The sequence below is a fragment of the Centroberyx affinis genome, unplaced genomic scaffold (assembly GCF_046629955.1).
Source record: "Centroberyx affinis isolate AG114_WGS23_722 - 3 ecotype Tasmania unplaced genomic scaffold, CSIRO-AGI_Caff_v1 ptg003531l_1, whole genome shotgun sequence".
Taxonomy (NCBI): domain Eukaryota; kingdom Metazoa; phylum Chordata; class Actinopteri; order Beryciformes; family Berycidae; genus Centroberyx; species Centroberyx affinis.
In genome coordinates this window covers 124,362-146,547 of record NW_027281475.1, presented here as the reverse complement: position 1 = coordinate 146,547, position 22,186 = coordinate 124,362, and the positions used below count along the sequence as shown (strand labels likewise).

General features: G+C 41.4%; 3 protein-coding genes across 5 annotated transcripts in view; 1 reads left to right on the top strand and 2 right to left on the bottom strand.

Annotated features, from left to right (window-relative positions):
- Positions 1–594: 594 nt before the first annotated feature.
- Positions 595–3,209, top strand: LOC139661478 (uncharacterized). The gene is made up of 6 exons (XM_071539917.1): positions 595–739; positions 1,457–1,599; positions 1,803–1,870; positions 2,174–2,302; positions 2,478–2,573; positions 2,692–3,209. The coding sequence occupies exons 1-6, from the start codon at positions 629–631 to the stop codon at positions 2,772–2,774; spliced, it is 630 nt and encodes a 209-aa protein (XP_071396018.1). The 5' UTR covers positions 595–628; the 3' UTR covers positions 2,775–3,209.
- A 1,977-nt stretch (positions 3,210–5,186) lies between these two features.
- Positions 5,187–8,076, bottom strand: f2r (coagulation factor II (thrombin) receptor). The gene is made up of 2 exons (XM_071539909.1): positions 7,936–8,076; positions 5,187–7,306 (listed from the first exon to the last, which is right to left on the bottom strand). Exons 1-2 carry the CDS (start codon positions 8,024–8,026, stop codon positions 6,090–6,092), a joined length of 1,308 nt encoding a protein of 435 aa, XP_071396010.1. The 5' UTR covers positions 8,027–8,076; the 3' UTR covers positions 5,187–6,089.
- Positions 8,077–8,407: 331 nt separating this feature from the next.
- iqgap2 (IQ motif containing GTPase activating protein 2) overlaps positions 8,408–22,186 on the bottom strand; it is a 40,216-nt gene continuing 26,437 nt past the window's right edge. For all 3 annotated transcript variants that reach the window (XM_071539887.1, XM_071539886.1, XM_071539888.1), the window contains 19 exons: positions 21,791–21,874; positions 21,478–21,549; positions 21,313–21,382; positions 20,895–21,103; positions 20,516–20,668; positions 20,199–20,362; positions 19,753–19,977; positions 19,035–19,175; positions 17,727–17,811; positions 17,089–17,321; positions 16,010–16,142; positions 13,754–13,856; positions 13,237–13,378; positions 11,797–11,884; positions 11,435–11,647; positions 11,135–11,295; positions 10,806–10,949; positions 9,594–9,702; positions 8,408–9,180 (listed from right to left, as the gene is read on the bottom strand). In XM_071539887.1, coding sequence (XP_071395988.1) covers positions 9,067–9,180; positions 9,594–9,702; positions 10,806–10,949; positions 11,135–11,295; positions 11,435–11,647; positions 11,797–11,884; positions 13,237–13,378; positions 13,754–13,856; positions 16,010–16,142; positions 17,089–17,321; positions 17,727–17,811; positions 19,035–19,175; positions 19,753–19,977; positions 20,199–20,362; positions 20,516–20,668; positions 20,895–21,103; positions 21,313–21,382; positions 21,478–21,549; positions 21,791–21,874 — 2,643 coding nt within the window. In that variant the 3' untranslated portion in view covers positions 8,408–9,066. The remainder of the gene's footprint in view (positions 9,181–9,593; positions 9,703–10,805; positions 10,950–11,134; positions 11,296–11,434; positions 11,648–11,796; positions 11,885–13,236; positions 13,379–13,753; positions 13,857–16,009; positions 16,143–17,088; positions 17,322–17,726; positions 17,812–19,034; positions 19,176–19,752; positions 19,978–20,198; positions 20,363–20,515; positions 20,669–20,894; positions 21,104–21,312; positions 21,383–21,477; positions 21,550–21,790; positions 21,875–22,186) is intronic.

Below are 22,186 nucleotides of genomic sequence, written 5' to 3'. Positions count from 1 at the left end.
TCAAAGCAACTGTTGTTGTCGGAATAAGGGGTGGAGATGGGAGTGGGTTGTGTGTGAGTGTGTTTTTTATATTTCTTCTCTCTTTGTGTGTGTCTCTGTGTAGGGGGGTATTCACATATTGAAAGATGCAGGGGTCTCGCTATTCAGCCTCTGCCAGCTGGCTGACCTGCTGCTGTTATGTAATAAGATGAAATAGGACACAAGTCCCTGCTGACTGGATGTGAAAAGAGAACTGCTCCATCCCCCCAGGAGAGGAAGAGTGTGTTTGTGTGTGTGTGTGTGTGTGTGTGTGTGTGTGTGTGTGTGTGTGTGTGTGTGTGTGTGTGTATCTACACACTATTATGCAACAACATATATTTATGTTTGTTGAACAATGTGTTATATATTTGTTGTGCAATTCGCATTGTGCACAATCCAGTGTATCTTCATGGTTCGGTGGTGAGAAACTGTGTGTGTGTGTGTGTGTCTCTGTGGGTGTGTGTGGGTGTGTGTGTGTGTGTGTGTGTGTGCGTGTGTGTGTGGCCCAACCCACTGTTATGGAACACCTCCTCTGGTTCCTTTGAGGAGGCTGTATCTGGCAGGATCCCTGACATTAGTATCGGTGTCTGGCTGCCTGCTGTCTCTAGCCATGGCTGCACAGCTGGTTGTCGCTCTGCTGGCTCTCGCCTCCCTGGGCGCCGCATCTGAGCCGGACTGTAAAGAGCTGGTTAAACCCCTGGTCCTGGACAGCCACAGCCCCGTAAGTATCGGTATGAAGTGATCATTGTTCTCAGCTGGTCGTACTGTGCGTGCGGAGCTTGTCAAGTGCAGTGGTGTGCGTTGGTGTGCCTTAAAAACTGAGCTTCTTGTATTTTTGTCTTGTCTTTTTTTTTTTTTTTTTACCTCACTTTCATAAATGTAGTTACTGCTGTGAAAATATTAAGAGAGGACAGGCTCTTTACAAATGAGAAATGTAACAAATATTTTGGAGAAAGGTGTATGTGAAGTCTTAAAAAATACAGTAGAAAATTGAAAGTTATGTGTTTGGTTAGTTATTCATTGCAATGTTCTTAGAGAAAATAACTTAAAGGTGCATTTTGTATCTCTTTCAATATTTTTTTTAAATTGCAAATATACTGTATCTTTCCTATAGGCATTAATAAATGCATCCTTTAAGGATATCAATCCTATTTAAGGTATCTGTAATACTGTATGTACCTTCTTAACAGAAAAAAAACGTGCATTATGTACTTTTATAGCAGAAAAAGTCCAATATTATATAACTTTTAGAAATAGTACAATGTCTGACAGAAAAAGAACAATATTAAGTCATTTTTAAGGAGAAAAATACAGCATACTGTTATGTGGAAAAGGAATGATGGACCCCCCCTTATGATGGTCGTGACAGTAAGATGCAGTCTCCGTTATAAAAAGGTCCAGTTTTGGAGAGTGAACAGTTGTGATGTGTGGTTGGCAGATCTATGGGAAATGGGTGCTGCATGTGGGGTCGTGGGACGAGCCCGGCCTGAAGAGCGACCTGGTGTCAGTGAAGAGCTCCTGGGTGGAGCTGTCCGCCTCCTCAGACAGCGGAGTCATCACCATCTACTGGGCAGACCGCCTGTAAGAGACTGCTGACTAGAAATCACTGGTCACATGGTATCAGATAGTGATGATTGTTGATGTTTTAGCATTTCATTTTCTCTCACAAATGAAGAATTGGTTTGGAGCTTTTAATTGACTTTTTAATAGAAAATTTCACACTTATAAGTATATATCAAAAGCTGATACTGATTGTTTTTTAATTTGTTTTTCTTACATTGAAGAGATGAAGATAAATGCCTTCAAGGTGTTGCCAATGCCACCATCTCAGGAATGACCAGTCACACCACCTGTATGTATCTGGAAATATTTACCATATTTATCTTGATTACTCCTTAATTTACTCTCTATCTCTCTCTGTGCTGTATAATGCCATTTGGTGAAAGCTTTTATACAAAGCACTTTACAGAAGTGTGGGTGGGAAACTAATCCTGAATCTCACATGGCTCCACATTTACAGATATTGTCTATCTCAATATCTCAATATCTCTGAAAAAATGAGAAAGTTCAGTGGAGTCTTAGAACAAACATGAATCCACACCCAGCACACTCATATGCATTTGTCTGAGTGCCTTGTCATCCCGATGTTTCATAGTTAATATCAACGGTCACACTTCGTATCATGATGGGAAATACTATGAGGCTTGCTCTGACTGCCTGCTGTCTGAAGACACCACCCTCCTTCCTGATGGAGAGACAAAGGGGCGATACCTCTTCCTCTTCAGTAAGACTGACTGTTTTTACTTGAGTGTGCCTTTTCAGTTCTAGGGCACAAGGGATCAGATTGAAATCAATACACATATCATTTTAATTTTTTGGTCAGCACCTAAATATATTACTTTCCCACTTGTCACTGTTGCTCACCTCGCCCTTCTCCTTTCCCTCCTCCCTCCCTACAGCAAGGACCGGGAAGCTGGAGCCGTCTGAATTAGAGACCTTCAAGAAGCAGGCAGAGTGTCTCAAGTTCCTCCCTGAGTACCACTTTGGAGGCACAGGTCAGGCTCAGTTGTAGTGCAGCATCTTTCTCCTTCCCCATTGAATGATCAAAGTGCATTGTTGTGTTTTATCTGTACGCTACCTCTTTCACTATTCTATCATTTTCTCTTATTTCAGATCTATGTGCAGATAATAGAGCAACTGCAAAGCCTACTGATAATACAGAGAACGCCGAAACTACTGAGCCAACTGCACAGTAAAGCAGAGCCCACCCATGTCCTGTCGCTGACACATCCAAACAAATCTTGTTTAGCAAATGCATAGTTAGTGAGTCAGTGTTGTGTTATGATCTGCATAGCCATTGGTGTCATTTTGTGTTATGTCATTCAGTTGGTTAGAGCAAGATTACAAGTTCTGCTGGTGTAAAGTCATGTTAGATCTGCAGCCAGTAAATTGATGTATAATGTTGGTGGCGTTTGATTGAAATGTGTAGTAATGTTACTGTTAATGTAAATGTGTATGACCTTTTATGATTTAACACAATTAGTCAAATCTGAATAGCTCATGGCATATTTTGGCAGACAACAGCTGAAAAATCAACTGGAATGCCTCCTTCACATCAACGTAACAATCTCTGTGAATGGTTGAATATATAACTAATTATTTTGTGTGCGGTAAATAAAGATAACTTTTAGTGTGCCTCTGTATTGTGTGCTGTGTTCTGCTGTTGTTTCTTCCTACCCTAATTCAGAAAGATGGTCATCTGACTTGTATCTCTGAATTGAAACACTTCTTTATCCTTTTTCAAATACAATGGAAGTTTTCAGATTTAAGACACTGCTGACTCATGCCTCCAGATTATACGGTTCATCAAAAACATTTACAGCTCTTCTAAGATACACTTAAGTTCCCAGAAACACCAACAAAGGCTGTTGCTGGGTAACATCACCAGGAAGAGGAGAAAGAAGACGTCAAAACTTTGAAGCGGTGCCCTCTAAGAAAGAAAAGCTGCTTCAGGTCCCTTCGAAACACTTCTACAACCAAAGACAAGTCCTGGCAGTGTGCCTGAGTTCATTCGGGGGCAGCAGCATGGGCGATGGAGGACTAGACCAGACTGAGGAGCAGGCCATTCAGTGTGGAGTAAAAGAAATCTGCATGGCTCTGCATGGTCATTAACAGGCCTTCACCGGTGCATCTGAGCATGTAAAGAATCCCCTCCTCCCCCGTATTAGCACTTGCACAACCACCTTTTTGTTTGAAAGTCCGGAGGGAAAATGAATCAGTATTGGGGGTTTTCTGCTGTGGCTTCAGCAGCAGCAGCATCCTCTGCAGTGCCACTGTCTCTCCCTCCTCCACCTCGTCTCCATCTCTCTCTCCCTCACCATGGCTGTGTGTGTTGTTGTATCACTGCTGGCTCTGACTTCCCTCAGCGCTGCATCCTCACCCGACTGTAAGGACTTGGTCAAACCTTTTATACCAGAGGACCCCAAATTGGTAAGTTGTGCTTATGCTCTTTCTTAGCTATGTATTTGATTAGCTGCATTATTCTCAAGACTTTTGATACTTTTTTTTTCTTTGATGTGCAGGTGTTTGGGAGATGGGTGTATGTGATGGGGTCCGGTGACCCCAAGCCTTACCACAAGGCACTGGAGTCTCTAAAAAGCTCCTGGATAGACTTGTCTCCCACTTCTGACAGTCAAATCATAACTTTACGTTGGGGAGATCACTGCTTGTAAGTCTGGTGATTTAGTTAATTATAGATGGATTCACACAGTAAAAAGCTTTGGAAAATAAATATTACTATGTTTTCCTATTCATACGGCAACTTAAATTTTAAGCTTGTGATAACAAAATTCTCATGTATGTTAAGTGGTTATTCTTGTCTCTCAGTAATCGGTGTATCTTGGGTGAGGCAAATGCAACAGTCTCAGGAGTTGCTACCATATTTCGCAGTGAGTAAACATCAGAATCTGATGTATGACTAAATAGAGGAGATTTAGAGGCTCATGTCTTTGGAATGACATTGACTGGATAGATGACAGTAGATGAGATATTGATTAAGGCAGAAATACAACTTTTGACCAAATTGGAGTGATGCTACTATCCACAACAGACATACACACAGATAATAAAATAATCAATCACTCTGCTTTCTGCTTTTAAAGAAAATTTGTCAGATCACAAAGGGCATATTCTGCAGACTTGCTCTGACTGCCTGCTGTGGACCGATACCTTTCGGAACGGGGACGTCACCGGTAGATACCTCATGCAGTTCAGTAAGTCAAAAGGGTCAGGGTTTCAAATGTGCACATTCCCATTAAATTGTGTCATCATCTTTTAAGTTTTTAATTCTCCCTTCCCTCTCAGCAAGGACAGGGAAAATTGATCCCAAAGATGTTGAAATTTTCAAGAAACAGGTTGGGTGTCTGAACTTCCCGGAGAACTTCCACACCTATGATGGGAAAACAGGTCAGTAACGCTATTTTCTCCTCTCCTTAACTAATTTCAGCTAAGAGCAAAGCCTCACTCACTTGTATGACACAATCTAGATTCTTACAGGCAGGAATTTACTCAACTTACACAAGTAACCACAAGGTGGTGATGCAACATGACTTTCACCACCGCACATGTCCTCACAGTATGCACATGGTCAGGAAATGGCAATGGAGCAAACATCCTCTCTGATACCAGATAAATAGAATGGCTTGCATTACTCTTTCTTCTCTTTCATTTTATCCCTGTTTTCCCCCCTGTGTGTTTCAGAGCTGTGCCCAGACAACAAGGAGAGTGCAGAGTGAGCAAGAAAAAAAACAGAGGCTGAAGATACATGAATATTAGTATGAAGCAAAAATAAATGTAGTAGGTTTGTTGTGATTGAATTCTACACGAGTACCAACCGTGCCTTTTGCATTTTAGGATCATATACAGACTTATTTGGCTTCATGAGTGCCAATAAACCAAGTAACAACTATGTTCAATCTGTTTTATATATGTGTATATTTACTTATCAAAGCTTACTTGTAACAGTTGATGATATATTGCATTATGGAACAAGACCGCGGTGTCAGATCCACTTTTTTGTCTTGAAAGTGGTTACTACATCACAGATAATTTTGCTTAAGAATAAAACCTTCTGAATTGCACACTAACTGCTTAATTTCCATAATTCATTCAAAACAAGTATATGGAAGAAAAAATGTAAAAGAATGGCAGGACATTTTCACAAAGCTGTCTATGAAATGAGTCCATATTGATACAGACTGTCACACTGTGTACTGGTGGATGAAATGCATGATGAGAGAATGGCAAAAAGCAAACCGGTTCATTATGTAAACAATGATAAAACAATGAAGTTAATTTATAAGTGCAAAAAACTCCAGTACAGCCAGGCACTGGACACAGTCAACCTCTAACTCCAAAACCTTTTTCAAACCTGAACTACATATTTGGAAATAACAGGTTTAGAGTGTTAGAATAGCAGATTTATTTTGAGTCAACTTAAGACGTTTTCTTTGATGCTTGACATTGTGGGTGTGCCAGTTTGCAAAAGGGCCCCAAAGTCTACACTAGGTCCCTCAAGCTATCAGCCTCCTGTAATGGCTCCCCAGAGCGGTCTGAAGGCTCTCCATCTTGCTTGACTTGGTGCTGTCCGTCCGCCCGCTGGTTCTGGTACTTCCGGTTTCTGAGCTGCTGTCTGACCCTGGCAGCAGCCTGCATCCTAGCAGCGCTGCCACCTGCCTCTGGCACTGGGAGGAGCCAAAGTAGTAGATGACTGGATCCAGACAGCAGCTGAGGCTACCTACGCACATGGAGAGCAGGTAGGCCTGGTAGGAACTGTCACTGCCCTTATGGGCCAGCTGAACATAGTGAACCATCAGGATGATGTTAGTGGGGGTGAAGCAGGCCACAAACACCACCAGCACAGCCACAGCCATCACCACCGCCCGAGTCTTCTTGGAGCGGTTCTCCACATTGGTTGCGGCCAGCGCCTGGACGATACGCACATAACACACAACAGTGAAGATAAGGGGAATGAAGAAGAAGACAGAGGAGTAGATGGGGAAGAAGTAAAGGTAGTAAGCCTGTAGTTTGTCCACATCCTGCACATCGTGGCAGGTGGTGATGCCCAGGTCCGGTAAATGGATGGTCTGCCCTGAGGTCAGCAGTGGCATCACCCCTCCGAGGCCCAGGAGCCACATGGCAACACACACAGCAGAAGCCGTTTGAGGGCTGCGCCACGTCAGCGAGTCCATGGGGTAAACCACAGCCAGGAAGCGGTCTATACTGATACACATCATGAGCAGGACAGAGCAATACATGTTGCAGTAGAAGGCTGCTGTGACAACTCTGCACATGAAGGAGCCGTAAATCCAGTTGTTGCCATTGTAATGGTAAGCGATCTTGAAGGGAAGGAGCAGGCCAAACAGCAGGTCAGCGCAGGCCAGGTTCAGCATGTAGATCACCGCCGGCTTCCTGGGACGGATGCGACGCACAAACATCACCACGGCAACAAGGTTGAGGGGCACGCTGATGATGAAGACGAAGGTGTAAACGGTCGGTACGAAGGTAGTTGCCAAGCGACCCTGGAGAAAGCCTTTGGCCTCGTCTGAGACAGAATACTGCTTCTTGGGAGGGCGGTGTGGGCCGTGGTGGCTGTGCTTCTTCACTGGCTCCTGCTCCGCGCCTGAGCCGGACCCCCTGTCATTCAACACAGACAGGTCAACATAGTCTATTGGCTCATCAGTCACCATGACAAAGTGACCAGAAAAAGTCCTCAGGAAGGGCTCCGAGCCTATGGAGACAAAGAGAGATAGAGTGGAATAGATTAGTATTATATACAGTGAATTAAGCTACATATTGTGCAAAACGTATTTTTTTCAGTGGGCTAATTAAAAATGAAACGTTCAAATCAAACGTTTCAAACCAAAATCATATAAGTGAGTATATTCTGATGGAACTTCCAAACCCAACTTTCATTTGATCACAAATTCGCAGAAGAAGTGTTATTTTCGTGTTTATAATTTCAACTAGAAGGTAATTCTCGTAAGCCCAGTCCTGTCATGACGCGCTGTATGCAGGGACATTCGTGCGTAAAAGACGTCTCCAATATAGCGCAACACAAATTAAGGCAATATATAACATGCAGTTGCTGCAGTTGTTTCATAGGATGATGCCATATCCATCGTTTTTAATCAATACTACCATATAAATCACCTAGGTGCTAAACAAATTTACCATATAATTAAATGCGTGCGTAAAACTGGAGGCACACAAAGCAAATCGTGAAATCATTTAGCAGGGAATAGGTTGATTTTTTTTTCATACGTCACATGAAGTTCAGAATCTAAATAACTAATACAGCATGAGCTAATCACAGGTCAATGATGGACCAAAAATGATACAATTAAGCAGCCAACTTACCATTTGGGGGGATAAATGCCGAGCTCTGGAGAGAAAATAATACTAACAACCCTATTGATGAGTAAACCATGGCTGAGAGTGATTGTTTCATTTCTTATAAATATTTTAAAACCCCACAGTGTGCCAATATGAGATTATCTGGTTGCTACAAGAGTCACTGAAGTGTTCTCCTGCAGCAAGAAACAGGGTATAACAGTTAAGAGTCTAGTCAGGACAATCCGCCTCCTCCCCACTCCACAGGGCCTGCGGAGCCTCGTTTCCTCCCAGTACACAGAAATGAATAATTACTTCCCTTAACCTTCAATCAAAGTCGGGTAAATATGTTTTCCCTCAAATAAATGAAAGGTTGGCAGACACTAGGACTGAGAAAAGCAATGGTTGATAGATTGATGTTGGAAATCACTGTAGAGATGAGAGTAGATTTCTAAACAACAGCAGCAAACAATTATGGACATTTGTAATTTATTAAGCACCTCTTTAAAGCATTAAAAATTATTTCATTTATACTTTGATAGTACATATTTTATTAAAAAAAAAATCTTCATTTGTAGTTTTTAAAAATGATATTTTTTAAATGCTTTCTGAATTAAAAGGCACTGGTAAACTACTGTATTTCACATGTCCATGCAGGCTAGCAGGGCTGCAGTGGAGCTGCAGACTCCCTTATAGATCCTTGTCTGACCTAATGGACAGTGCTGCATTGTCTGAGATTCCATCAAAGCTTTACATTTTTTTCTTCATAACAATGTGTTTCCTAGTATCTTATACATATAAAACATGAATGCAATTACAATATAATTCTTAAAAATATATTCAATTTACAATCACCTTGAAAAAAAAAAAAAAACAGAACATAAACAGAACAGATATATTTAATTAGACAAATACAACAAACTAGTTGACATTTCATTTTGGTATACTGTGATCAATCTAATCATAATCAGATGAAACAAAAGTCTTTGGGGTTCACCAGCCTGATTGTCCTGCTAACACTTGCACCATTCAATGTTTTCCCCTCATAAGAATTTGTCACTATCTCAGCACTGTCAGAAGGCACAATCCTTTCAAAAACACCCTCCTCCTCCTCCTCCTCCGCTCCTGTTGCTTCCTCCCCTCCTTTGCTTTCTTCTCTTATTTTCCATAGAACTTCTTGTTGAGGAGGAAGATGAGCAGGTTGACGTTCACTTTGGCCTTGTCAAACATCTTCATGACGGCCACTCCTTCGTACTGCAGTTGAAGGAGGTCCTGGAAACAGAAAATCCCATAGATGTGATCTCAGACTCAAATATACAAATCCAAACAAGTCAATTCAATTGTATTATCTTTATCATGATAGTTGAAGGGGAATCTTCAATAAATGTTTTTTCTCAAAATGTGGCCTAAGCTATACAACCAGTTTTTTCCTTTAAGTCATTTTGACCAATATACATACCAATAAATCATTCTTTCATACTCAATACAGAGATATGAACACCCTTACAAGTGTGTTCATTACTGTAGTCTGGTTGACAAAAATGGAAAACAATTGCTTTATTTTCATAATATTTTCTGCTAGTAGCCCAGTAATGGGAACAGGAAAGTTAACCCTCTGTCAGCAGGATTTACTGGCTAGTGAGACTTTATTTTGTGAAAATCTGACACACTGGGGAAGCGTTTACCTGGAAATGAAGCTGGACCTTTTCCATCTCAACTCCCATAAACTTGGCCTTCACCTCAAAATCCCCAACTTCCTCACAGGGTGAGATGTCAAACATGACATTTTTGAACCTAAGGGGAAAAAGACAATAACATGAGATAAATTAATGAAAAAAGCGAGAACACAGGATATCATCTGCGTTAGTCCTGTTATTCTAGGACACCAACATTCAAATGGGAGTTGATTTTGGCATAATATATAGTACTTTCAAGAAACTGGAATTATGATCCTACAAATGATGAGCAGAATGAATTATAAATCTACAAAGCTCACTTTGCCTTCTTCGACAGATTTTGACTGCGTATTTGTAGTGAATTAGTCTAAAGAGGAAGCATTTTTTATTTATCATATATGGCTTTGTGTTTACACAATTGCGCTTAATTTTCTCTCTGGTGCAGTATGGCATTTTAACTCAATAAAATAATGAGGAGGAAGGTATTGATCTTGAGAATAACGGAGGAGGTGGGTCATGAAGGAGGATGTCAACTCAATTAACAATATCCCTAATGATATTTTTCCTTCCGCACAGAGAATGCTGACACAGCTCATACCACTGTTTGTACATCAAAGCCAGTTTATAGCCCATTCTCAGTACTTTTAACAGGCATCCTTCCTCTCCTTGCTTGGGAAAAAAATCAGCATTTCCTACACTGGGATACAACTGGATTGATGAAAGCTACGGCCTCTTGTTGGATTGAATCCACTGCATGTATGAGACTCTTTATAGTCACAAGTTTGCATGTGCTGGCTAGCAATAGGTTCTTTTTTATTTTGGCCATGATATATAGGCATATATAGCAATTTTTGAGGCCTTGTTGAAGAGTGATATATAGCTTGCAATAAGGATGGAGAGATATACAAAATTGAGAAATTGAATTGAGAATCAAATCAAAGTTTATAAGAAGCTGGAAAGTAAGGAACAAAAGTATTATTAAATTAATACTGTTGGTCACAACTGTTGGCAGAATTGGTCATCTACATTACCTTGAAATCTTGCAGATGTGTCATGGCCTACCAATTATACCACAATGTACAAATTTAGATGGGTTTCCCAAGGGCCTTTTTGCACAAAGTTCAACTTCGTCTCAGATCAATGATACAAAGTAGCGGTAAAAAGTTTTGGGACACCCAGCCCTGTCCAGTAGCTGTCCGAGCGGCGATCAACTAGACTTACTGGTTGGTCTGCAGCCCCTCTATCTCCAGGATGACTCCCTTCTCATGCAGCCTGGCAGCAGTGTATTTCAGAGACTGCTGCTTCCACTTCTTACTGCCCTTCTCTTCTCCTTTGCTGTCCAATTTGATAGACCTGCGTGAATTTCTGGGTACACACAATACACAAGGTAATCTGTGTTTAAAATCAAATTAAATCTCCACCCATCCATCCATCAATCCATCCAAAAAAAAAATAACAAGAAGCAAGGACATAATGTACAAAAAGCAAGGAAAAGTCTGTTGAAAAACTCTTCTTCACCACAAGGTTTAAGAGACGTAGGTACAACTCACTTCCGGTTGAGATTATCCAGGCAGGTCTTGATGTAGGTGTCATAATAGTTCATCTGGTCCTGGTAGAAGGCCGTCTTAGAGTTGAGCGCGGTCAGAGTCTGCTGGAGCTTCACAAGCTCCGCCTTCCTCCTCTGTCTGTAGCGTCTTTGGTAGCGAATGTCCTGTCAAATACATGTTTTAGCTACACCTTTGCAAAATTGGAAACTGGACAGACCACAGACGATGCTGAAAAGTTACCATTGGAAGCATGCATCTGTTTACAAGTATGTAAGTGCGTATGTATAAGAGATGCATATATACCTTTGATATGTCATTGATGAGGTCCTGGTACTTGTTACTTGCAGTGACGAGGCCAGCCTGCTCCAAGGTACGGAGGTTCCTGAGGATCTTCCTCTTCTTCTGCTCCAGTGGCAGCTGGCTGTCCTCCAGTACCGCCTGGCTGCTCTTCAGACCTTCTGGCGTCTGGGCATCCTGGACCGCACGGCGCTCTACGATCTTGGCATGCTCCGACTCCTTGAGGGAGAAAGTCAGACTTATAAGCAAAATTGTTAGCACACTGCAGTGCAAACAAAAAACAAATTGCATATATCCTTTTGATGAAAGAAAATGTATGTTGGGTATATGGCATGTAAAAAAGTAAACACAGCTCATCATAATATCACCTGCAGGGTAGTGGCCGGGGTCTCCAGAGTCTCAGGTAGAGTCTCTCCAGGTTGGATCCGAACCACATCTACTATGAGCTTCTTAGTCCTGACATACACACACACAGAAATGGATTGTTTGCTTGTTGTCATCAGATAGAGATCAGTGTTTTATATTCGAACGTGGATATTATATACTGTACCATGCCAAGTTCATACAACATTTCTAGTTACTAACTAGTGACACTGTTAACATGTAGCCTAACAATGTGTTAGTATGACTAAAATAGTATTCCTGATCAACAGATCACTTAAAAACCTCAAGACATGTAACATGCCTGTTACTACCAAGTAGAAATCAGTTTTCTCAGTCAGGATGGAAGAAACATTCCGGACCTTCCGTCATAAACTGAAAACTCATCTCTATGCAGAAACACTTCATCTCCCCCTCTCCTATACCTTCCTTTCTCGCCTAAATACATAACATAAATAACATCACCCTGCCTTGTATCTTCTTCCTCTACGTGCACAGAAGATGCTTCTGTCTTGTAACTGTCTTTCCCTGAAAATGGGGTGTCAACTTTGTTGAATATCTAACTATGCTAAAGCCCCCCCCCCCAGTCAGCATTTTGAATTATGATGGGTTATGAAAAAATCCATCAAGTTTGATATTATTAAATCATTGGAAAGAATCAGATACCTTGGTATTGGTAACTATTGGCATGGCCTACGAACCCAAACAAAACTGTTGGTCAGCCAGGACAGTGATCACATGAAACGGTAATGACAATTTACCATATGCTATGGGCTTTGACATGCACATATATTGTATCACTGAAGATAAATATGCGCCAGCAGCTGAGGACGAGGCCATCCTTCCAATACAGCCTACTTCACTAGGTCCTGTAAGGAACTGGCGCAAATGGATACATCTTTATAGCCAAGATAACCCTGACCACCAAACCGCTTCCTGCTTGAGCAGGAAATGATAGAGGGGCAGGAAAGAGAACAAAGACATGCCACTGAGAGATAGCCTCTAAGAAACATACTCTGTGTCCAAAAGGACAGTACATACAGAATTGTGTCACACAGAATTTATATGTTGTTATTTCTGGCTTCTAAATATGCTCAACCCTCTATGAGCCTGCAGTTTGCAGGCCAACTACCAGCCATTCCAAACTCTGTATTCAGTACTTCTGAATAAGTCTGATTCAGTGTGATGCATTTCATGGAATTATGTGTCACAATATTATAAGATAATGAAGGCATGGCCTGATGTCCTCTGTAATTCACCATTTGTGGGTTAGTACATCATTCCTTTGACATTTGAATTTGGCTGAATGCTCCCCAAGGATTGCAACATCAAATCCTGTGTATTGGTAAACATTTATAAATTTAGGACTTGACAAAAGTCTTTGCTTGAAGGATTTTTGTCTCAATTGCCCCCATCAATAAACTTACTTTGTCATGAGTGTCTTCATGTCTTTGTCATCCCCTTCCAGCAGCTCAAACTTGCTGGTTAGGGTGAGGGAGATCTCCGTCTTTCCTAGCTGGCTCAGGGCGCTGTCTTTGTTGGGGTCGTTAGGGTCAACAGCTCCTTCACCTGAGGTTAAGCAGCACAACATGAAAAGTGATAAAACAGCTATGGCCAACTTGTTATTAACTTAACAAGGTATATGGCAAACAAATTGATAAAAAAAAAATATTGAAGCAGGAGTAGGGTAAAGGTTAGTGATGTGGGGTTTTGAATGGAGGGTTGAAATCTAAGGGAGGAAAGCAAATGCTCCCTTCCCTCAATAACTAATGTCTAATGTCAACAGTAGACATATTTAACTGTATGAATGTGCAAAAGTGTGTAGCTCAAAAGGTGCTCTTCAAACCTTTAGTGGATATCTAAAGGTTAAAATCATATATGCAGTTTTATTTTATTGCAGTTGCAGAACCAAATGCTTTACTGTGAATGTGTGTGTGCAAGTACCGAGCAGCGCCTCTACATCGGGGGCGTCTCCCAGGTCCTGCAGCAGCTCATGCAGCAGGTCGTTGTGGTCAGGAGAGATGGCCTCCAGATGCTCCAACAGCAGCTAAATAAACACAGAATGACTGTGTGATCAATTTAAAGTCAGGCATATTGTGACAGGTTGAATGAACCTTGATTATCCACAGAGCAACAACTGAACAGGATCCAGATTTATGGGTCAAAAGTGCTAAGCTTTCTTTTACAAGTTAAGCTAAAGCCATTCCTTTTCACTAAATGCCAAAAAAAATAGAGTTACATCATTATGTATGAAGCATATAGTATGTAGAAGCATCAAGTCTTTTTAATCAGCTACCTGGAATGCAGATGGAAAGGGAGGCAGGGTGATCAAATGCACACATACAGATAATATCAGAAAAGGACACCCCGTGCTGCTTATATGCACATGCAAAACTCAGTCTCCTTTGCTTTGAAGTGATCCTACTTTGCTGTGAAACCATCCATTTTTCTTTCCCTTCCTCAAGAAAGGGATTTCCAAGAGCACAGATACGTTACATAACTAGAATACATTTCCTGGAGAAAATGCATGGGCTTGCTGTAGATTATCGGTTGCTAGGGTATTTCTAGGTGGTTGCTAGGGTGTTCTAGGTGGTTGCTAGGGTGTTTCTAGGTGGTTGCTCGGGTGTACTAAGTGGTTGCTATGGTGTTTCTAAACAGTTGCTAGGGTGTACTAGGTGGTTGCTAGGGTGTACTAAGTGGTTGCTAAGGTGTCCTAGGTGGTTGCTAGGGTGTACTAAGTGGTTGCTAGGGTGTACTAGATGGTTGCTAGGGTGTTTTTGGGTGGTTGCTAGAGTGTACTAGGTGGTTGCTAGGGTGTTTCTAGATGGTTGCTGGGGTGTTTTTGGCTGGTTGCTAGGGTGTATTAGGTGGTTGCTAGGCTGTACTTAGTGGTTGCTAGGGTGTTTCTAGGTGGTTGCTAGGCGTAGTACGTGGTTGCTAGGGTGTACTAGGTGGTTGCTAGGGCGTTTCTAGGTGGTAGCTAGGATGTCGTGGTGGTTGCTAGGGTGTTTCTAGGTGGTTCCTAGGGTATTTCTAGGTGGTTGCTACAGTGTACTAGGTGGTTGCTAGGGCGCTTCTAGGTGGTTGCTAGGGTGTTATAAGTTGGTTGCTAGGGTGTTTCTAGGTGGTTGTTAGGGTGTTTGTAGGTGGTTGCTTGGGTGTTTTGGGTGGTTGCTAGGGTGTACTAGGTGGTTGTTAGGGTGTTAAAAGTTGGTTGCTAGGGTGTTTCTAGGTGGTTGCTAGGGTGTTTTTGAGTGGTTGCTAGGCTGTTTCTAGGTGGCTGCTAGGGTGTAGTAGGTGGCTGCTAGGGCGCTTCTTGGTGGTTGCTAGGGTGTTTGTAGGTGGTTGCTAGGGTGTACTAGGTGGCTGCTAGGGTGCTTTTAGGTGGTTGCTAGGGTGTTTCTAGGTGGTTGCTAGGGTGTTTCTAGGTGGTTGCTAGGGTGTACTAGGTGGTTGCTAGGGTGTTTGTAGGTTGCTTGCAGCAAGCCCACTAACTACACAATAAATGAATATCTAAAATGGAAGTCGCCTTCTCTTTGTCATACTACTACTGTTTTTTCACATATCAAACACAAAACGAAATTATGAATTATCTATAGTGATAGGCGCAAAATGAGGGCTGAGAGAACATCCGCCCACAGCAACATGCACGTCATCTCCATTGTTTGTGTTAGTCCCTGGGTGAGTTGAGTGTAAAGTGACACAGATGACAAAAACACATCTGGCTTTAACCAACTGATGTCCTCAGCCGGCCAGGAGGAGTTTGTTCTCACCACTACTCCCATTCCCAGGAAGCAGTCTGGAAATGGGAGAAGTGGATGAGGGGAAGATAAAGTAAATAAAAGAAGTGGCTGCAGAGTAAACGGTCACAAGGAGAGGGTGGGAAAGAGATGAAATGGGACAGAATATAGAAGAAAGTAGAAAAATAGAGAGGGGAGAGAAGGAAATAATGCAGTAACAGTAGTATAGTTAGAAACAGGCCATGGACCAGAGAGACTGATACCAGGGAAAGACCATAGATCTATGCATGAATCATAAATCTATGAATGTATACATATTACGGAAGCGACTGCATGTTTCTTTGAACTGGTGTTATTTTAATGATAACTATTAATTTCCTGCATTTTTGGGAAGAAAAAGTTGATCTGATCCAATCTGGTGAATAGAAGACCAGATTAGATTCGTGTCGTTTGGGTTTACCGAGTGGGTATTGATGATCTCCTCTATTGAGATGTAGATTATGGGCTTGCTCAGGGTCACCATGTCTGAGTATTCATCAACGTTAAATTTCTCCTCAGGTTCTGGGACATCACAGGCCGTCTGGAAAAACACTCTGGAGGAAAAGAACATTAGGACATTAGCGGTTATCAGTCTCCAAGGCTTGTCCTGTGCTAGCCAGATCACAAGAAATTATAAAGTTGTTTTATCAACCTTAGTCAAAAAGCAAAACATTCTGTAATGTACCTGTTACTTTATTGTAGTCCTTCAACTAGGGTGACCAGTTTACAGAAACTTGGCTAAAAAGCTATATTGATTTCCAGTAATGATGAGTCATTAGCTACTTAGGCACTGTGGGAGAGACAATTCTTGCAATGCAACTTCTCCCCAAAAACAAAAGGACACTCATGCATACACACACACCCTCACCCTCTCTCATTTGTACAAGGCTGACTGGAGTTCAGGAGATTTGAGTGAAGACACATCTCCTCCTAGTTGCTGACACTGCACTCCAACAAAACAGCATCTTCCTCTCCCAGGCTTACCTCTACTTCCACCACGTCAGCTCACCCTGTTCCTGACCTCACTGGGGAAACAGGTTTATCAGCAGGGCTCACTTTATTTATCTCATCCTCTTGGCTTTTTTATTGGATGGAACATTTTTTTTTGCGTGCAAACCATTCTCAAGAGCAGCATTGCTGAGTGAAGTTTACAACATCAGGAGACAGTAGCTCATGTAGGCTACACCAAGTAAAAAGCTTTCACTTTTTTCCCCCGAAACACAAGAAAATAGCACAAAAGTGCAAGAATTGTCCCCCCCGCAATCTTTTTTTCCTTGTACCATGTTCATTGTATTGAACATGTACTCCAAGAGCCACTGCTTCATACTGTAAACAGTTAAGATGTTGTCATGTGGAAGATTTACCTGTGTTCAAACTTGAGTATTGCCCTGAGCTGAAAACCATTTTGACAAATCAAATAAGTTTTTATCAGCTACCTTACAATTGCAGAGCGGATTTTCTCTATAGCTACATTCATTTCAAATTCATTCACTTTCTCACCTAAACTTCTCATAAGTCTGTGATATGTAGTTGTTCATTGGTGTCATATGTGCGTTCTCGCCCTCAAACAGCTTATTGGCGGCAGCATGCTGGAGCATCTTGGCCACAGATCCCAGGTTACGACGCTGGTCTGAGTGCAGCTGACCCCCGGCCGACACGTCGATGATGTCAAAGCCATCAGGCGCCACGATGGCTGGGTTCATGTAGCGGTAGTATAGCAGGTTTCCTACAATCTGGCACAAGAGGCAGCAAATGCATAGATAAAACCTTTTGTAAAATGAATTTATACACAGGCAATCACCTCAGCATGGTTTACTACAATAAAACATGCAGAGAGGACTGTGTGTGCAGAATCTGAACACACTGAGGAACGCACAGTATTGTGTGTGTTTGGTGCCAAATTAGGTTTCAAACTGTGGTTCTTAGTACAATTACACACATTTCCCCTACTAGCTAGTTATTCTATAATGTGTCCAACAGAGAAACTAAGGTACAAACTGCCTAATGAGCAATACATCTATCTTAAACTAACTGATAATTAAGCCTACAGTGCATCGATTGAGGAAGGAAGAGGTATTATACTACATGTATGCAAATAAAAGGAAATGTATATGAAGATATACATGAAGGCCCTCTACCTTCAGCAGCTCATCCTCTGAGGCATCTGGAAACTTTTCATGGAGGCTGTTCTTCAGAACTTTTGCTATGTATCTCATGCCATAACTACATGCAAAACAAAACAACATGGATGAGATATCAAACACAAAACAACATGCATTCACATATGCAAAAAATGACAGCAAACTCAAGATATGGAGAACAAAATTAAAATCCATAATTGCAAGTCATTCACTCCTGGTCAGGGCTTTGATGCAGACTGCAGTCCTTTCCTTTGTGTGGATTTAACTGAATGCATTAAGCTTTAGTGGATTTAAATGTCTCTCTACATTTTATCGTAATTCCATTTCTGTGTTAACAAGTATAGAATACATGAATGCAAGAACTATCTTCACATTTTAGGAAACAGTTTTTCTAAAGGGAAACATTTTAGAAACAGTGCAGTTTTTCCTCATGAGCATAATCAGCACCATCTAGTGGGATATATTGTCTCTAGCAACTGTAAGCAACTGTGATGCAGCCGCAGACTTGTGCAGTCAAAACGCTGCAATGTTTAGTCAATGACATGTCCGAGCCCATGGTCAGACCCACCTAGCATTTTAGCCACACCCTTCTCATTATAATGTTAGAGCAAAAATAGGAAACGGAGGGAAACTAAAATACTAAATATGAAATAAAAATAAAAATAGGAAAATAGATTAAAGCATAAATATTTGCCACAGTTGAATAAAACAGCCTAAACAGAATCATTAATAAAATATAAAAAAATATGAATTAAAATAAATACGCCAATCAATGGATAAAGAGAAAAAAACATATATAATTTTTGTATCCATTTAATTAATTTTTCCACACAAATATAAATATATTAATTTAAATATCTATATTTGATGCTGGATTATCCTATTTAAGATGCTGGCACACAAAAGGTGCCATAGAAATCCAATTAAATTGTATTGCACTACATAAATGTTTCTGCATAAATGTTTCTCAGATTGAGTCCCATCAAATTTTGGATAACCTCTTAAGAACACGACACTATTCAGCCTAATATTACAACACAGCTAACACTTAGCTGCTAGTTAGGTAGTGTGACCTCTAACCATGTTAGCAAAGACTATCAGAGGAACACTTTTATTTATTCTTCCTAATAACTGATCTAAAATAAATGTAAAAATATAAAAAATAAAAAACAAACAAACTGGACGACACATACAGTATGAACAACATCGTGCTCACTCATCTGCTCAAGCATGAGACAGGCAATATTGTCACAGAGGAAGCAAAGGATGTGTGGACTTTGACATCGAACAGGTTCCCAAACTTACGGGATATTATCCAGCGAAGACACAATGGAACTGAGAACTTTATCCGTCGCAGACCGCAGAGCCAGACTGGATGCCTCCAGCCTGCTGCGTACTTCCTCATGTGACATGGCCTGCTCCGGAGTCACTTCATAGGGCAGCTTGCTGAGGGACGACAAAACCATGGGCACAACGTGAACTGACATTTGTGCAAACGGTAGGGATTTAGGTATATGCACTTTCGTCCAGAGTAGCAGTACTCGTCGCAGTATTAGTGACTATCAACTTAATTGACAGAAGAATATTTGGTAAGACTTTAGATTAGGGAACTTTTGGGAACTAACTCGACTTTTAGTCTGCTTTGCTCAGTGGAGCTTATAAGATGCTAGTATCACATATCATTTAGAGAAATTATTAAACTATTTAGGGAAAACCCATAGTTAATAGTTAATATTCTTTCCCTAAAGTGTTACCGAAAATTTGTATATACTTAAAGTTAGAAAATACTGCAAAATAAAAAAGGAACAAAGCGAACACTGACAATCAGCTTTAATTAAGCTTAATTGACTTGCACTGCTGGTTACCTCAGGAGAAAATAAATAGCCAAATACTATATAACAATACAAATATACCTATGAAAATAGCACATTGAGGTCAGAAGTCCCCTTGATGCCAATAACAGAATAAGTCAAAAACTGAATGTAGCACATATTTTCCTTCCCCCGGCCCAATTTCCCCCTACCTGGCCTCCCCAGTAGCCGTCTCCAACTGGTTGACCCAGGCCTTGTACACATCCACAGGGTTGGTGTTGATGCCTAGGCTCTTGTCCTCGATGATGTCTTTGACCACGGGTGCCAGCAGCTGCCTGAGTGTGTTGTGGCCCCGTGCGCCTCTGTTGAAGCTCACCACCATCTTGATGACTGTCGGGTTCCCCGTCACTATGTCCTGGATCTGGTCCACCTTGGACCTGAGACATGGAATTTAGTGTTCATGTGTTTTAGGGAAACCCACACTGTTGATCACTCACTGTTGGCAAGACATTCTCTCTATGGATGTCATGGCCACTTCAGTGCATTACATTAAATAAATACTATATGCACTATATAAATGCAATAGTTACTGAGTGTAGACTTGGTACAGTGGATTTATTTAATCATTCAGACACGGTACTAATCCCTCAACCCTCACTTGATTTCCTCCTCCAGGGCCGTCTTGAAGAGCTTCAGCAGCAGGTACTCCTCTCTCTGGTTAGAGGCGTAGTTGTACAAGGTGAAGATCACAGTGTCCATAAACTTAGTGGACTTGTTTTGGGGCATCTGGAAGATCAGCTTGGCTAAGTAGGAAGGATTGGTCTGAAGGGGAGGGAAAAGAGAGGAGTTGAGCTCAAAGCAACAGGCAGGGAGGGAGTAGTTGAAGGAGGAGGGACAGATACAGACACTAGGAGCTGCTTAGTACAACCACACTCTTGTTGTATGTGTGATCGTGTATACACATTTCTGTCTCACCTGTAGCAGGTAAAAGAGGTGTTGGTAGGCCTCCAGTTTCCTTCTTTTGCCTTTATTTAGGCCCTTGATACCCAGTCTGTCCCCTGCAGCCAGCTCCTCTTTACTCATCTTATTTTTCTTGTTCTTCATTTTCTTACTATGGGACACAACATCCTTTTCACAGAAACAAACACCACGAGAGTAAATGAAGCAGCCAGACTGGACTGGATACACGTGCAAACAGTAATATATTATCAGAGCTCAATGTTGGAAACAGTTTTTACTGATTTGCTGCACATGAAACTTGTGATATTGGCTGGCTATGAATGATGTCAAAGCAAAATAAAATAATTGTTTGCTATTTCCCATCCTTGTACTTATAACAGCAAGGGTTCCCAACCTGCAGGGTGATCCTGTTCTTCACCAGCAGGCCGATCTTGATGTCCATCAGGTTCAGGTCTTTCTCCATCTGCTGATTGGAGCGAATTTTGGTGACCACCTCTTCCCTCAGCCGTGTCACTTCCTGCTCCTCCTGCAGATCCAGGGTGCTCTGCTCCAGCAAGTGGACAAACTTACGAACCACCGACAGAGGAGGGTCCTGGGCCCCAGCTGAGAGGTGACACATATGCAAGCCCGCAAAAACACTGGTCAGTAATCTTTTATATACAACTTGTAATAAACCTGTGATGCAGAATGAAGCTGCCCACAGGTCTACTGCTCTTTTTATATTTTCTCCACCAATGATTTGAGTTTAGTATTTGGTGCATGTAATTTGTGTGTGTGTGTGTGTGTGTGTGTGTGTGTGTGTGTTGACTCACTGAGTGTTCTGTAGTCATCTCTGGCTTTGTTGGCCTTCAGGAAAGCCTGGATCTTCACTATGTCTTTCTCCTGAACACACAGACGATGAGTGTCATACAACATGAATACATCTTTATATAAAAGTTAAAACAAAAAGACGATGCTGACAGAAACGTGTTACTCACATGATCTTTGAAGTACTGCAATCTCTGATTGTATTTACTTCTCGCTTTCCACATTTTCACTAAAGACTGGATCTGAAAATGGAAGTGCTTACATTAAGAACTTGATATAGTAGCTCTGTTAATATCGAGTTTGGTACATACTGTACAATGTTTGGTACAGTGTTTATTCCACGAGTCCCAGCTAACATGGTTATTTTGGTCTGTGGTTAATCATTTCTAGTGAATGGAGTGCATAGCTTTACACGTCCACACACTCACTAATTATACTTTTCATATATTTCCAAGAAATGCACTCCAAGATACAATTCATCACCTTGACAACAGAAGCAACATTGTCTTGCAGCAAATTAATTCTGTCTTTGTACACCTTCCTCTGTTTATACCCTTTCCAGCAAGCCTGCAACAACAAAAAAAAACAAAATATAAAACATCATATAAAATATGATCAAAAATCTGTGTGAAAACTTTCGCTCTAAGCTGGGTGTTTCACATCAGTTGTTCAATCAGGAGAGACGAGTGAATGAAGTAAAGATAATAGTTTATTATAACAGATGATATGGTGAGAATTAGGACTTAACAAGAGTCTTTGGCGCTTAGACTCTACAGGGAGATTTTGAAATCGAGGGGCACCAGCCCTGAGCAGCAGCAAGATAAATCCCCCCGTGGAGTCCAGACACTGGTGGCCTCCACATGTTGTTAAACAGTTCAG